The sequence below is a fragment of the Alligator sinensis genome, unplaced genomic scaffold (genome assembly GCF_000455745.1).
Source record: "Alligator sinensis unplaced genomic scaffold, ASM45574v1 scaffold204_1, whole genome shotgun sequence".
NCBI classification, from domain to species: Eukaryota; Metazoa; Chordata; order Crocodylia; family Alligatoridae; genus Alligator; species Alligator sinensis.
Window position 1 is genome coordinate 494,663 of NW_005842363.1, and position 16,342 is coordinate 511,004.

Sequence of the window (16,342 nt, forward strand, 5' to 3'; positions counted from 1 at the left end):
CTTGTTACACCACTGGAGAACAGGGAGAAGTGTTGACAGCTGGGTCAGAACACCAGCATACCTAAGACCCAAGCTGGGTTATTCTGGCATGTGGGATGTTCTCAGCCCTCCGAGATAAGCCATTGCCAGTCAAGCTTTCCTGCTAGCTTCTACAAATGCAATGGCCTTTCTTTATAAGAAGCTGGTGCCCCTTCTATTCCATTTTTAAAATATGATAAATATGATAGCTGGGGTCCACAGATGTGTACATCAGAGTCCAGATTAAAATCTAAAATCATTTCTTATGAGATTCAATTTGAATCAAACTCTCCATGAGTGATGAGCTGGTCCTGCCAGCCAGCCCCAGAATCCCATCACATCCTATCACATTACATCAGACTTGTTTGGGTTTTTTTAATTTGAAACATTTTCCAGTGATCAGAGAGTGTCCTAAGAAAAAAAAAAAAAGAAAAGAAAAATGAATGGGTTTTCTAAATGTCCTGATTTTTAATGAAAAATAGTAATTTTCAGATTTCTTCTCATTTTGCTAGTATTTTGGTATTCATTTTTTTCACAGCATTTGGGAAGAAATTAAAAATAAACAGCAATGTTTCAAATATGTATTTACCATAATATTTTAACCAGTCCAAACAATAATATTTTTGTAAAACTTGTAAAAGGAGTATGTATTTGTGCTGTGTCATATTTCACTTTGTGAAATGAATCAAGTATATTTCAGTAAAAGTGAAGGAAAGCAAGTTAACAATTTGTTTCAGTTGTTAAGCGCAAGGAGTAAATGAGCATGGCTTCCCTCTCTTTTCACATTCCTGGGTGAAATGTATGTATCTCTATGCATCTCTCTCTGCCCTGAGCAGTGAGTGCTAAATTTACAGCACTCAAGACATGCTTACTGATTACTGCTTTGTACTGCTCTACACTGATGGTACAAAAGAGTCAAGCCTTGTATTTCACCTATTCATTCTGTCCATCTATCTATCAAGTAGTTTACCTTGCAACTGGGGTTCAGATACTCACTGTATTGTAGAGTTCTTCCAGTCGAGATATTGTAAGGAAACGGTGCATATTCACTCCATGCTCTATTAACAGTTTCACAAAATCCACCCGGTCCATCACTAAAGCATCCAGCATTGCTTGTTCTAGGGAGCCAACCTTGAAAGGAAGGTTAGGAAGAGGAAAAAGAGAAGGACAAAAAAAAGAAAAGAAAAGAAAAGCCTTTAAAAAAAAAATAAGTAAAACAAATCCTGAATAGTGTTAAGTCAACACTTTGCTTTTCCTTACAACCATTCTCAGCACACATCCTACTGGCCTTGTTAAGTCACTTCAGGTTCAGTAGTTAATGATTCTTAATTCAAAGACTTCCCTATTTAGCACCTGACAAAAACAGAGGAATCATATATCAAGCATGGCCTACGTAAGGCCAGGCTATTTAAAAGAAAAGCTCTATAAAAAGAGAGGAACAAATCCAACTCTGAGAATGATAACAGAAAAAAATAAAGACACTGTGAAACACAGAGCTGTATCTTACTTTCCAACCGGAATGCATTCTGATCATTGGTGGGGTGCAGACAGAAGTGCAGCTCCCTGCTGAAACTCAGAGCATTTTGCAGGAAGTGTCTGAGTTGCAAGGATCCCCTGGACCAAACAGAAGTTCACTGTTGGTTCCAAGGGGGAGGGGAATCTAGCTGTTGTCTGCTGAGCCTGAGGCCAGTTTCCCCTAGAAATAGCTCCTCCTCTCTCCCAGTCTGTCCCCATTTCAGAATGGGGGGGGGGGGGGGGAACAAAGGGAGCTTATTCTAGGGGTTCCCATGCCAGTACAGGAGGGTGTCTTCTAAAAACAAGCAGAGAAAAAACTTGAAATTTAATATATGCTAAATGATAAAGACAGACATGTTTCATAGTTGGTAGGGTCAGAAGGGACTTAAGCAGATTATCAAGTCCGACCCCCTGCCATGGGCAGGAAAGAATGCTGGGGTCAAACAACCCCGGCTAGGTGATTACATAGCCTCCTTTTGAAGACCCCCAGGGTAGGAGCGAGCACCACTTCCCTTGGAAGTTGGATCCAGATCCTAGCTGCCCTGATTGTGAAGTAGTACCTCCCGATGTCTAGCCTGAACCTACTCTCAGTCAACTTGTGGCCATTATTCCTAAATTACTCCTGATAGTACTCAGGGAAACAGGGACTCTCCCATTCCCTGCTGGTCCCCCCTGGTAAGTATAGACGGCCACCAGATCCCCTCTCACACTTCTCTTGTGGAAGCTGAACAGGTTCAGGTCCTGTAGTCTCTCCTCATAGGGCCTGCCCTGCTGCTCCCCGACCATGTGTGTGGCCATCCTCTGGACCCTCTCAATGCTGTCCACATCCCTCCTGAAGTGTGGCACCCAGAACTGGACGCAGTACTCCAACTGCAGCCTGGCCGATGTCACATAGAGGGGGAGGATCACCCCCTTGGACCTGCTCATGATGCATCTGTGGATGCATGGCAAGGTGCAGTTAAGCCTTACTGACTGCGTCGTATATTGACGGCCCATGTTCATCTTGGAATCAGTAATGACTCCAAGATCCTTTTCTGCCTCTGGGCTGATAAGAAGGGAGTTCCCCAGCCTATAGGTATGCTGCTGGTTCCTCCTCCCCAGGAGTAGTACCTTGCACTTGTCAGCATTGAATCCCATCCTGTTCTCATCTGCCCACCCCTGTAACCTGTCCAGATCAAGTTGTAGCCTGTCCCCCTCTTCTAGCATGCCCACCTCTCCCCACATCTTAGTGTCATCTGCAAATTTGAACAAGGTGCTTTTCACCCCCTTGTCCAAGTCGCTGATGAAGATGTTAAACAGTGTGGGCCCGAGGACCGAGCCCTGGGGAACCCCACTGCCCACATCCCTCCAGGTCGAAAATGATCCGTTCACCACCACTCCCTCGGTGCAACCTCCAGCCAATTTGTGACCCATCTTACTGTGTAGGCATCGACACCACAGTCGCCTAATTTTTTAATGAGAATGGGGTGAGAGACAGTATCGAAGGCCTTCTTAAAGTGCAGAAAGACTACGTCCACCACGACACCTGCATCTAAGGGTTAGCTGGCAATACCAATAAGCTTGGTATTTCTCTCTTGCAATGTAACTGATGACTTCCATATTTGTTCTAATACATTTCTCAGAATTTTTTAAAAACAGAAGTTTCTATATTGTACAAAACATGACTATATCAAGTTCTAAAATACTAAATTAGATTATTTTGAGTCTTTGTATGAGAGGCAAGGATTTCTCAGGGTGATATCATTTATTGGATAAACTGTGTAGTTGGGATAAAGTTAGACAAGCTTTTGAAAATAAAACATTCAGTCTTTATATGAAGAATTCTAAAAACTATAATTTAGTTAGTAAAAGAAATGACACTAGAGAAACAATTTGGATGTAATGTGTTCTTTGGGGCGAGTCAAACAGGTGATACTATATTTGTAATAAGACTGCTTTTATATAAAATTAAAGAGTTCTCATTACAGACGAAAATACTTTTGTACCAGCATGAAGAAATGCACATTATATGCATATGAGTTTTCAATATACAATAAAATGATATCTACATATACACCTGCGCACAGAATTTTTGAGCCAATATTTGTATATGCATTATGATAAAGTCTTTAATTACATGACCACATACTATTACTTAAATTAAGGTTGCTAAGTCAATCTTAGTTATCATATTCCTTAATATATTGAGTGCTTGACTTCACAATCATAATATTTTAACATAGCTTAATGCAATTGCCAAGATTTTTTTAAGAGCAAAGTGTGTTGGGGGGGGTGGGGAAGTGTTTAAAATCCATCAGGTAGAATAGGGCAGAGCTGAAACCTTTACTTCCACTACACAGACCTCTGCCACTTGAGCTAACAATGGAACTGACAGCAATAGTAAATTGTAATCCTCTCTGTGGATGAGCAGATACTTGGACAGTTGATTGAACATACTTTCTAACAACTAAGAAACTGTAAGGCTCAAGACCTTAGGACATTTAGGGCCTTTGTAGACACAACAAAACTGGCCTTTAAAGCTGATTAAAAGCCCTTTTGCACCACTTTAATGGCATTGTTGTTTGCACGCATACCCAAGTTTGCTTTACACAAAACCAAAGGAATCTAAATAAGGCAGCACAAAGCACAGGCAGGAAAATTTTTCCTGCTTCTCATGAGTGCTAGAAGATTGGAACTGGGATTAGAAGACTTGAGACATGAACACCAAAGGGTTCCTGTAGACATGCAGCGGTGCTGTAAATCCAGTGCAACGGAGCAAATTTGATTAATCAAGTCTTCTGGAGTTCAGAAATTAATGTCTATAAATGCCCTAAGTACAACTATAAATGCCCTAAGTGCTTCAAAAGCATCTGTAGTGCTTTAAACAGCATGTCTTTCCATTGCCTAGGACAGCAGAACTGGTATGAAAAGCCAGAAGTAGGGAAGGGGCAGGAAAATTTGGAACAAAGAGGGTAGGAAAGTCAGGTGCCTGTTATTTTCCAAACATGAAGCCCATATAATTTTTTAGAATGGCAAAACCATCTAGTCAAATTCTCATAAACAGCTGGTCCATTTTAGCTTAAATTAGGCAAAGAAAAAGAAAAAAGTAAAAGAACAATTAGCTTGAAGCTACTGGGGAAAAAAGTGTTCTATAAAAGACACAGTTTTGTGTCTTAGTACCAGGAACCACTCCAAACCGTGTTCATATTATAAATACAGTGCAGACTTGCAAATACATACCACAATCCCAATTTAAATTAAGTAGGTACTGAGTATATGTTAGAAAATGAATTAATGGACCCTTAGTCATAGGGCAAAACCAGAACTGTGTTCTTAGATTCTAAGGAACAAATTGGTTCTCAAAAATCCCAACACTTTAGTCCTTTTTAACATGAAGGCATGGTGATGGAGAAAATATGAATACTCTCATATCACTCAAAATTAAAGTTTAGATTAAAAAGACATGACTTTTTTACATAAGCAGTGGGGGGGGAACTATAGTTTCTGGAAATGAAAACTTAAAGAGAACTACTCACATTTCATGTATTGAAAGGAATACCTGTGTTCTTAATAAGCTATTTTCCTAAAGTTTTTCCATATGAATAAAATTCTGTATTTAGACACCAGACACAAAACTGCACACAAACTCATATATAGGAAGGATAAACTTAAATACTGGCTTACATTAAAAAGTCTATTAGATGGGTTATCTAGTATGTAACTGATCTCTTGTCACTGTTCATTATTTCATAGGCATATATTTAACCTATAAACAAATCACATCTTTTATCAAATGCTGTTACCAAGAGACAAATATATAAATAATATAACATATCTAATTATACCATGTATTGTATAGTATGTTCTGTTTTATTGTTTTTCATTAAAAATACTTTGGTCATGCCTGCTCATGTCCTTGATCCTGCAATCTCTGTACTATCAGGACCTCTAAAAAGAAGTATATTAATTCTCTGCGCCACTCGTCATTATATGGTGCCCTAAATTAACAAGCCCAGTAATACCTACCACAAATCACAACAGCAGCTAAAGGACATCTGATGAGATGGGAAAAAGCTGACAAAGAAAAATGGCAGTTCCAAATAACATTCAAGAAATATTCAGATGGAAATAGACTTAGTAGAGATTACGGTGCTGTGTGGTAAAAGAACCTAAGTAACCTATAAGGATAAGGAAACTGGTGCATTTCCAAGATTAAAGATGGTAAATGAATTCAAACACCAAGTTGCTCATCACCAGGCAGAGCTGCCTAACTAATGCAAGACAACTGTGGAAACATATGGAGAATTAAAAATCATGGATGTAATACCCCACCCACAGTGGAAAATATGTGAATTACCTTCCAGTGCTGTCCATAAACTAATATATGTTTCTTGGCAATATCAAGTCTATTCCAAGCCAATGCCAAATTTAGCTGATCCGGGGCAGACATATTTGTACCTAGAAAACAAGCAAAGTCTCCAGTAACTTTTCATACATTAGCTTCTTTTTCTGCCTCTCTTTCAAGCACCTTGTCAAGGGATCTACAAATCACAGAAAGAGAAATAGAATTGTTAAATTAGTACCTTTCAAGAGTGCTGTCAGGATTGCCAGATCAATGTCCTGCTGTTCCTCTGACTCAGCATCAAAAATCGTTATCTATGAGAATTATAAAAACATGTTGTGAGGTGATGGAAAAGCCCTTTCAGGAAAACTGATCAGGCTTTGTTTTCAGTCTGTATTTGTTGTATATTGAAATAAATCTAGCTCACTAGTGTGTTTCCATGGACATGACAAACCCTGGATGGAAAGTTATCAGCATGCAAAGCAACAACTATCTAGCTAGCTATGTAACTCTGAATTTTCTCATCAGCTGCCCCTTGGAGCTGAGAAATCAAAAGATATAATGGCATCTAGGCACCTTCTCAAACAGTGAAAACATCTAAAGATCCTATATGTAGAAAAACAGGTTTGAAATGTATGTTTAAACTATCACCATGTTAGCCTCTTGATTGAAGCAGCTGCTACTGAACATTCCCAGTACAGGGCATCCAACAATTGAGTGTCTGTGCTGTCAGAAGCTGGGATATCTGAAAACCCTGCCGCCCTCCACATTAATACTAGCAACAACCTACTCAGAGCTGAAGTAAGAGTAGGGGCAACTGAGAACAATTCGCTTTTACCTGTGAGAAAACACATATCTGGCCTTTTATTAAAAAGGCAGAAAAAATGGGCAACTCACAAAGACGTGTTGAGAAGTTCAATGACTGGAGATGAATAATACATAACAAAACCAATCCAAAGAATACGTAAATTGGTGGTTGACCTTTTACATAACCATAAGTCTTATTCTATATATATTATATATATATATATATATGTTCCGTTTGAAGAATCGAAACCGAAACATACTGGGCCTCATTCTTCCCTCAGTTGTGGGTCATATCGTAGATATAACTAGGGATGTTGTCCCATTATCTTTATATCGGATATATTATTTTAACAACCTCTGCATCCAAGTCAATCTTCTATATAACTAACAAAAAGATTTTAGTGCTACACCAAATTAAAAGCTCATAAATAAATAAAATTAATAAAATAAATACATTAATCCATCATACTCACAGATTCTCTGTGCTCCATACACTCCATCAGAATCTGAAATAGATGACGGGACTGTTTCTGCCCAAGATTAAAGGTGTTTTGAATCATTACTAATATCTCCTCCTTCAGCTGAGGGCGCAACTCCCTGAAGAACACACACACATATATTCAACGATAGAGGATACTACCAGTTCCCTGATCTCAAAGATCTTTTTCAGAATATACTTTAGAAACAGAAGAAACCTGTGGGAGGTGACCAGGAACTAGTGTATAAAGAAACACCTATTTTATCCTTGACTATATTGCATGCACTCTTCACAATATCACCCAAACAGATGTTAATGTTTAGGCTGCCTAGGGAATCCATAGTCAAGCTTGGAGATACAGTGTGATGATGACAGTTGCTGGCAAAGCAAAGAGAGGATGAGAGCTCAAGAGTAGGTTGGGGGCCAACTGATAAAGCAGAGGGTGGCACTGGAAATGGCATTAGAAATAGGACTAGAATTGTGCTAAGGTTGGGTATAAATCATGGGCCAAATGATGGGTCAATTGGTGGCTTCAGTGTTGGGCCAAGAGCTACTACTTAGCCTAGAAATGTGTAGATTTAGGGTTAGGCCTAATTAGGAGGACCAAGGCACTGATTAGCTTTGGTACATGATGAGGGTCTACAATCAAGATAAGAGAAAATTGGAAGGGTCTTTTGGAGATTAAAATATATATTTCCTGTTTGTGTTTACATTAGAAATTTCAGCCATGTATATTGTGTTTCCCTCAGAAAACTATAGATAACTTAAGATCTGGTAGGATAAACAGGTCTCTTAATGTAAATTAAACAGAGGGGTAAAGTGATCCCACCACACTGGGATCCAGACCACTTGATGGATGTGAAAATAGCATGAAAAAAGGTCAGAGCTGAGGGTAGCAGAGGTCCACAAAGTGGGAGCCTACAGGGATCCTCAGAGAAAAGGTTGAGGTTGGAGTATTCACAGGTCCTTGAGTTAAGCATCAGCAAGCCAGAGTTGGGTCCTGCTAGAGTCAAGGTTGGAGCTTGCTGGCAGATTCAGGTTCACATGAGGGTCAACATCAGTCTGATTCCAGGTGTGAGCTGGGGCTGACCCAAGAAAAAGTTAAGAATGGGACTGGTAACAGGATTTGCACCAAGGGTAGGGTTAAAGCAGAGTTTGTTAGGGTGACCAAGGGTGAGAATAGGGTGATAATATTTGCTTGGTACTCTAACAAAATTCTGCTCTGGGCCCGTTGAGTGCCTTGGGGAAATGGACATCTCAAATCAGTTATGTCTGGAGTTTTGAGATCTAGAGAAGCTCCCTACCTCCAACCCTATCTCTAGCTCAGGGATACCAATGGATTTTAATCCTAACTATACCCCAGACAAGTCTAGAATCCCCAACTCCTACCTTGCTCAGGGAGTCCTAACCCCATCCTGGTGAGCCTTTAGCCTCCAAGTCTAAGCTTATTCTGGACTGAACACAGTCCCATTCGATACTCAGATTACTTCAGCACATTTCTCATCTTCTGTGGGATTTGGAGGTAGGTGTTTTCAATGCCTCACCAAATTGCTCAAAAAGAAAATAGAACAAACAAACCAGGCAACATAGCCTCCAGCTACTCACCCCACATCTGCTGTGTGCTTGTGTGCAAAAGCCAGGAGATCTGCAGCTCTGCCCGTGCCCTCACAGACCACCACTGGGATAGCTGGAGTGTCTCTTACATACTCCCAAACCGTAAGGATCACATTTGGGCCTCCTTCCACTATCAGCCCAACCACTGGTACACCTTGGCCCATTCCTGTTTCAAACCACACACAACCAGTTACCAACAGTACAGGTCTCAGTTCCGCAGTATATGTTATAAGTCTGCCAAGCAGCATAGATGAAAAAAAATCTGAGAGAAACTACAAAAGAAAGGAAGGAAACATTGCTTTCAGTTCTCTCACTTTACTTCAGGTATTTCAAGGCTGACTTTCAGAAAACCTCTGCCATTAAAGCAGAAGATCCTTGAAAATCCCTGGGTGAGATTATAAATGGTCCCAGCACTGGGAAGGAAAGAAGCCCAGGAAATTCTTGCACAGTTTGCAAGAGCCATCACACATATAAACAAATGTTTACACAACAATTTACATATATATACACAGTGAAGCAATTACATTTCTCATCTATTTTGGAGGGACATGATTTAGTTTAATAATTTGAAATAACTCATAGATGACTAGAAATAGAGGGAATAAAAACAGAAATGATAAAAGCCCTGATTTTCAGTGTGTGGATTCTTAGCTTTTTCTGAAAATGATGGACTGAGAGAAGACAGAAACTAAAGCATCCAAAGCTACTAATAATGCTCCAATCAATTGACTGTCACCATTTGCATTTCAGGCTTATCTTCCGAAGTGCTGCTCTCCCACCCACCGTGAAAATGCCTGGCCCACCACAGGAACTGCTTAACGTCTTAGTGACCTTTAAAATAATTTTATCACCATTTGAAGAATTGTAACACCATGCCACTCACTGGTGTGTATTTTCTGAAGGGATATGTATTTCTCTAGACTCCTCCTGAGCATCATCTCATTGCCATATTTGCCCACTGTCCCATCATCCACCAGTATGAAATGGGAGTGCATACTGTTGAGGGTGCTCAGCTTGCTGAGAGGATTACCGAGAGTCTGGTATAGGCAAACCACCTGAGGAAAATCAAAGTAAAAAGCACTTCAAAGAAAGTAGGAGAACATCACTAAGGATGCAACGTGACTTACACAGGATTCATTGTTTCACCACACACTTAATTTTAGCTTCTCCAAAGGGGAAAAAAAGTCTCCTTTCAATGTACCTTGGAGGAGTACCACTGGCCAAGGTCCTTAATATTTGTAGAAAGCACACTGGGAAAAACAAAAGGGTCCAAGGCTCCGTTCCACACAGAAGATAGGGAAGAAAGGGAAGCAGAAGAGGAGGGGCAGTGCTGAGAGAGGCAAACAGGTAATAATGCTATTGTCCCTATTGAGTTATTGATTTTTGTGTGCATCTATCACTACAGCTAACTGGAAACTTTCTGTCAAAACTTTTCTGTGGAAAAAATTAAGCTCCCACAAACTGATATTATGTCTACAGGAAAAATTAATATTTTCTCCAGGCTGTGCTATCTTATCGGAGTGGTAATTTGGATGCTTCAGTCCCTTCTTTGGCTTTTAGGATGTGACCCCCCCCCTTACTAGAGTATGAGCTCCCTTTGTCCATGATGCATCACAGCCCGGTTTAGGGGTCCAGCTCATAGAAAAGAAAGGGGACATGAAAAACTTGTGCAGAAACCAGTAAGCACAAATGAAAAATAGAAATTATGTAAGCAAATGACCTATTTGTGTGCATAACTACTATGTATGTACAACCTTACCTATGTCTACGTTAATCAATTAGCTAAAACTAAATTTATGGTCATTTTTACATTCTGATTTATGGAATAATAGATAATAATGGATCTTTTGTACATTTTGTAGGTATTAATCTGTTGCTGAATTTTTAAAAACTTTCAGAAAGTAAGGCAACATTTCTGAAAGGGAAGATTATTCTTAAACTTATTAATCTACAAGTGAAAAGCAAGAAGTAAGGTACCCTGGTTGTAGCCACATTGGTCTAGCGGTAAAAGGAATCAAAACTCGTGAAGAATAAATAAATAAATACAATAAAATAAAATATCTAGTTGGTCTAATAAAAGATATCAGCTCTTCCATGAGTTTTGATTCCAGAAGTAAGGTACAACACCTTAGTGTGCAACACAGTTCTGCTACTTAGTAAAATCTAGAATTTCTTCTATTCATACCAAATTTTGAGGGTGCTTGTACATGTGATACAAACTGGCCATTTTTGTGGTTTAATTGTGTGACGCTGTACATTTAAGCAGAGTTTGCTACATTGCAAATTAAACCACATCTACATGTAGTTTAGTGTGCAACATTACAGCCTTTGACAGCTTTCCCTCCACCCACTCCTCCTCTCCAACCCCCGCATAGGAGAGGCAGGCAGAAGGCAGAAGCAGTGGGGGGCCCAATCCTTTTTTTCCCCGCCCATGGAGCCTACCCACATCTCCCGCGGCCAGAGGGCAAGCTGCCAGAGGGCCAAGTCCTTCCTTCCACGGTGGCAGCGCCCCTGGGGCTACCCAGGTGGGCTACAACAGGCAGGTGCTGCCCCAGCATGGGCTAAGTTAACAGTTGGGTCAGGCTGGGTATTGCCTTTAAGCTAGGGCAGCACCCGCCCGCTTGCCACCCACCCAGATGGCCCTGCAGGGTGCCGCTGCTGTGGAGGGAAAGTCCAAGGCCTCCCACAACTTAGGGACCATTCAGCCCACCGACAATTCACCCTCCAGCTACAGGAGAGGTGGGCAGGCTCCATGGGGGGAAAAAATTAAAGGGTCAGGCTCCTCACTGCCTTCCACCTGGCCCCCCAGTGGAGCCTGCCTGCGCAAGCTGCTGCCATGCCATGCAGCCCCTGAGCGGGGTGCTAGCTGCGGGGATGCTGCCCTAGTTTGCACGCAGCACCTGCTGGATCCAACTCTTCCCTGAGCCTACATAGGGAACAGCGTTTGGCAGGCTTCCAGCTTGCACTGGGTGCTGCCTGTGAGCTGGGGGGAGCACCTGCACAGCAAGTGTCCCACCAGGGTGGCCCCCAGGGGTGTGCTGTCACCATGGAAGAAGGACCAGGGCTCCCCCCACAGCTAAGGGACCATTTGGCCCATCAGCAGCTCACCCCCCAGCTGCAGCAGAGGCAGGCAGGCTCCGCAGGGAAGAAAGAAAAAAAAAAAGGATTGAGCCAGTCACCACTGAATTCTGCCAGTGACAGAAGCCCCTAAATTGAAATGGTGGGTTGTTAATTGTCACAATTAGAAACACACCATTTCAATTTAGGGGACTAAATCCTTGTCATGTGTACAAGTGGCCTAAGACACAGCTTAGACTGGAACAGTTGGGTAAAAAGTGGCCTTGTACAACTGTCTGATCAAGAAGGATATCAATAAGTACATTTACTCACATCTTTACCAATGAGGTCTCTCTGGTTCTCAATGATACCCCAAGGAGGAATTCCAACAGCCCAAATCTTTCTCAGATACTGAGAGGCATGAGCTTTCAGTGCATCTCCCACATGCTTTGAAATTCCTAAACAGACAACTTTATTATAATTAACAATACTACTACTACCACGACTATAATAATACATTTAGATTCCTGTTGCACAACTATGCTTACCAAATGTGTGGTACATCTTCTATTTTGCTTTGTAGCTATTTTTAGTTGATGAGCAAAAAGTAAAAGATAACATTATATACTCTGTTGATATATTTCATATGAAATTATAGGAATAGTAAATAACGTTTAAAAAAAATATATATATATCCAATAATCCAAATATGCTCACAATTAATGTCACAAGCATGCAAAGCCAATGCAGCTAACTATTTATATAATGTAAAGTACTTTCATAAATATTCTCTGACACGGGGTAAGAATATATAACCTCTTTAGTGTTTACTTTTACGTGTTGAATCTAATTCTCATTCTAAAGCATTTCAATTACTTTGAATGGACATTAGTAAAAGCTGATGCACCGCAGGTCTCAGATTTATTTTCAAATGTATTATTTCAAATAAACTATTTCACTCTGAACAAGCCTGTCATTTAAAAAAATTCTGCGCAACAAATTAGTAACCTCTCACTCATGAGATACGCCAAAACATTAAACCTGAGTAAAATAGGGAAAAAAGAGCAAGCAAATGTTTCACTGTTCAAGTTTCCAAGTCACCATTAAAAGATTAGACATTTTAAAAGGATCTTTCATTCCTGAAAAATTCTTTAGCCACGCCTTTTTCTGATTTTTTAATATAAAATAAGGTATAATATTGGAGCTCAAACATAAGTTAAGGGACTGGAGGGTCCAAGTGCTTTATATTTTGTATTGTTTTTTCGTTATCAGTCCAGCTGAACTATTTGATGACGGGGAACGCCGTGTCTGGACTGGACTTACTTATGTCTAAACATGAGTTAAGGACCATATACGAATTGCCAGAAGGGCCAAAGAAGACCTGACAGACAGCCAAGGCTAGAGGCTCTAAAACCTTACTTGGACATTTTGACGACCCTGACTGGGTGTCAGGTATACAGAATTTATTTCTTTTCCTTTCTCTTGTTTTACAAGCAATTTTTCACTTCAGGAAACCTGTATGGCATGTGGATGGGGTAAAGGGGAGGCAGGAGCCCCATGAGAGAGATCCATGGCCACACAAGTGCAGTCCCAGTGACAGTGGGAGCCTTCTGCTTATCCATTAAGATTAAGACGTGGTGGGAGAGAACAGAAGAGCAGCACACAAACATGAGTACATGTTCAGGCCAAGCTGTCTTCATGTAAGGCCAAGTACATAGGCAGTATCAGACGCTCCTGTGGCATCAGATACAATATTCCAGAATGTCTGTGTGTGTGTGAAGGTTTATTATAAATATGTTCATACACCCAACCTGACATTTCTGTAATTTGTCTCCTCCTAAAGTTATAGTCATCCAGTCAATGATAAATAGTATAGCTATATCTTAGGGCAGGGGTCAGCACCCTACAGTCCCTGCAGAGAAGCAGCAGTAATAGCAGGGGCCTAGGGCTGGCCTGTCTCAAATCCAAGCTGGGTTATTCCAGCCCATGGCCAGGAAAGGTTGCTGATGGCTGGCTTAGGGTATCTGTCCATACCAGACCGATCTTGTAAGATGTCTAGCACTCAGTCAAAATATCAGTTTTTCTTTATTTCTAATATTTTATCTTATTTTGTGCCATAAGTATCCAGAATGATTGCATTATAGTAATCATTGCTGTAATTGTATTGTAACACTCCTCAAGCTCATATATTGTATATAAGAAAGACCAAGAACAAGGAATGTATAGAGGCAGATGTAGAGAAAGAATGTCTGTACCACTGTTGATGCCTTCAGTAATTATCCATGCTCCTGTAGTCTCAGCAGCTTTGATCAGTCCTTTGCTGAAAACCTGTTTGACCTTAGATGGAAGCTTGAAGTTCTGGATGCCTCCATGAACAGAGATCACTAGCTTTGGCAGTTCCATCTGCCACTCTTTCACCATCAGATGTAACAGCTGGTCTGACTTGCTATCATAAGAGATTCTAACATACTAGAAAAAATAGACATATATTCATTATATATTTCTTAAAACCAGCATGGTCAACTGGCAGCATATGTGCAATAAGTAGCACGGAGAACCTCTATGTGTAGCATACGAGATAGTGGAGGGGACAAGCAGCACAGAAGCAGATAGGACAGGGAGCAGAAAGCAGAGCAGCTGACTGGGCAGAAAGAATTGGGCAATCTAACGTGTTAAAATCAAGAAAAATTACATATGTATGCAAACCTTGGCATGGTAAGTGTGATCACCGTCTTGGAAATTGATAGTACCATATGCATCGGTGGGACTTATCTGCGTGTGTTTTTGCACACACCATTCTTCATCATTACTCTCCCCAACAGACTGATAAGTAGGACAACTATAATCTATCCCAGGATGATCTCCAATCAGCCGGCCACAACAGCATCTTAAAATTGGAAATAAAATCATGATTTTATATTACAGACTTAACTATCAGGTCTTGATCAGAATCTCTCGAATAACACTTTCTTTTGCAAAGATGGCAGCATTATGCAGGTGTCTGATATCAAAACAAAAACAAACAAGAATGGCAAAAGGATAAAGGAGAGAAAAATTATAAATACATATTGTTTGGTAGTCATTATCTCTGAGTCTTGTCTTTTTCTTACACTTTGGAAAAACTTAAAACAGTTTGTCAAGATTATAAAATATTATGGAACTAAACTGAAAATTTCAATTCTTACTATGTTTAGCCACGTGGATTTCTGGCAGAGAAACACAGAGGTGCAGATACTTATTCTTATTATTACTACTAACTTGTACTGCCATAGCACATAGAAGTCCCAAGCATAGACCATTTAATTACACAGAAATTATTTCACCTTTACACTAATTTCCTGATCACTAATAGACTGAATGTACAAAACCTTGCCCCTGAAATGGGACATAAATAGGCCATTAGCAGGACTCTCTACTGTAGTGATCAATATCATATTGTCAATTTTCAGCTTCATTTTTTAATGCATCTGACATTACCTTCTCTTAAAGGTAGGGACAGAAGTTACACATAAGCCATTTCAAGTGATCGGAAACCAGTTTAAACCTGTACCAGAATAGAAGTTCAGTGCACATAAACCAGTTTCAAAATGGCTGAAACTGGTTTAAGATAAACCTGGCTGAATGTAGCATCAGACTTAACTGATTTGGGTCAAACCAGTTTATGAAATTTCTGTCCCAGACCCCTTCCTGGTTCAAGTTAAATCAGGCTCCCAGCATTCTTTCCAGCCCTGGGCTGAGCTGTGCTGTGCTGTCTGCTCCAGCAGAGAAGAGTTGGGGGGCGTGAAGGGAGGCAGGGGCTGCCCTGCACTCCCAGGCAAACCCTGGCTGGGGGCTGGGGCTAGGGAGGGGAAGTTAAACACCCTGTCCCCCACTCATACTTACTGCTGGCTACAACTGTGGACTACAAATCCCAGAGGCACTGGGAAGCAGCCCCTGCCTATGTCTGGAAGGAGGAAGAGTCCTGCTGCTGTAAGTCTGGACTGCAAATCCCAGAGACCTCAGGGGCACCAGGAAAAGAAAACAAACACACAGTCCATGCTAGCTACATGCCAGACAGCTGTGCTCTAGCACCCCCCAGCTTCTGGCCTGAGCCACTGCAGGCATGTGGCTGAGTTTCCTGAATCAAAAGTAAATGTGTGTCCAGTTGTTTCTCAATTTAATCTCTGCAGTTTAGATTAACCTGAAAAGACTGAATCGATTCAGCCTCAGGCTTTTTGACTGTGTCTACTTAGCTATAAGCTTTTAAAATACTTCTGTGAAATGCTAGTGTGTCATCTCCTGGATACTGTTCTCCCACTCACTTTGTCTGCTTCTATTGGCAAAATCAAGCCGAAATACCAGCATTAAAAATTACGAGTGTTTTCTAAATCTTAAAAAAACAAACAAACAAAACAGTGATGAGCATACCAGTCCGTTAACAAGAAAAAGTGCTCTGGATTCTTTCCCTTATTCCATTAAATCTACGCCCACGTACAACCCCCCTCTTTTTCTTTGCCCTCTTCAGTCTCTATTCCATTCTAACCCTCACAGAC

At 40.7% G+C, this 16,342-nt stretch overlaps 1 protein-coding gene across 4 annotated transcripts in view; it reads right to left on the reverse strand.

The window, feature by feature from the left end:
• Window positions 1-16,342, reverse strand: part of TRPM6 (transient receptor potential cation channel subfamily M member 6) — a 116,187-nt gene that overhangs the window by 62,640 nt on the left and 37,205 nt on the right. For 3 of the 4 annotated variants that reach the window (XR_003095374.1, XM_025210661.1, XM_025210659.1), the window contains exons 4-12: window positions 14,517-14,697; window positions 14,066-14,279; window positions 12,144-12,268; window positions 9,637-9,808; window positions 8,745-8,919; window positions 7,135-7,258; window positions 6,096-6,168; window positions 5,870-5,970; window positions 1,015-1,149 (exon numbers count right to left, since the gene is read on the reverse strand). Coding sequence is in view for 3 of the 4 variants with exons in the window: in XM_025210661.1 (XP_025066446.1) it covers window positions 1,015-1,149; window positions 5,870-5,970; window positions 6,096-6,168; window positions 7,135-7,258; window positions 8,745-8,919; window positions 9,637-9,808; window positions 12,144-12,268; window positions 14,066-14,279; window positions 14,517-14,697 (1,300 nt within the window). In the remaining variant the exon portion in view is untranslated. Of the gene's footprint in view, window positions 1-1,014; window positions 1,150-5,869; window positions 5,971-6,095; window positions 6,169-7,134; window positions 7,259-8,744; window positions 8,920-9,636; window positions 9,809-12,143; window positions 12,269-12,358; window positions 12,394-14,065; window positions 14,280-14,516; window positions 14,698-16,342 lie in introns of those variants that run through there. The other variant, XM_025210662.1, reaches the window with a different exon arrangement.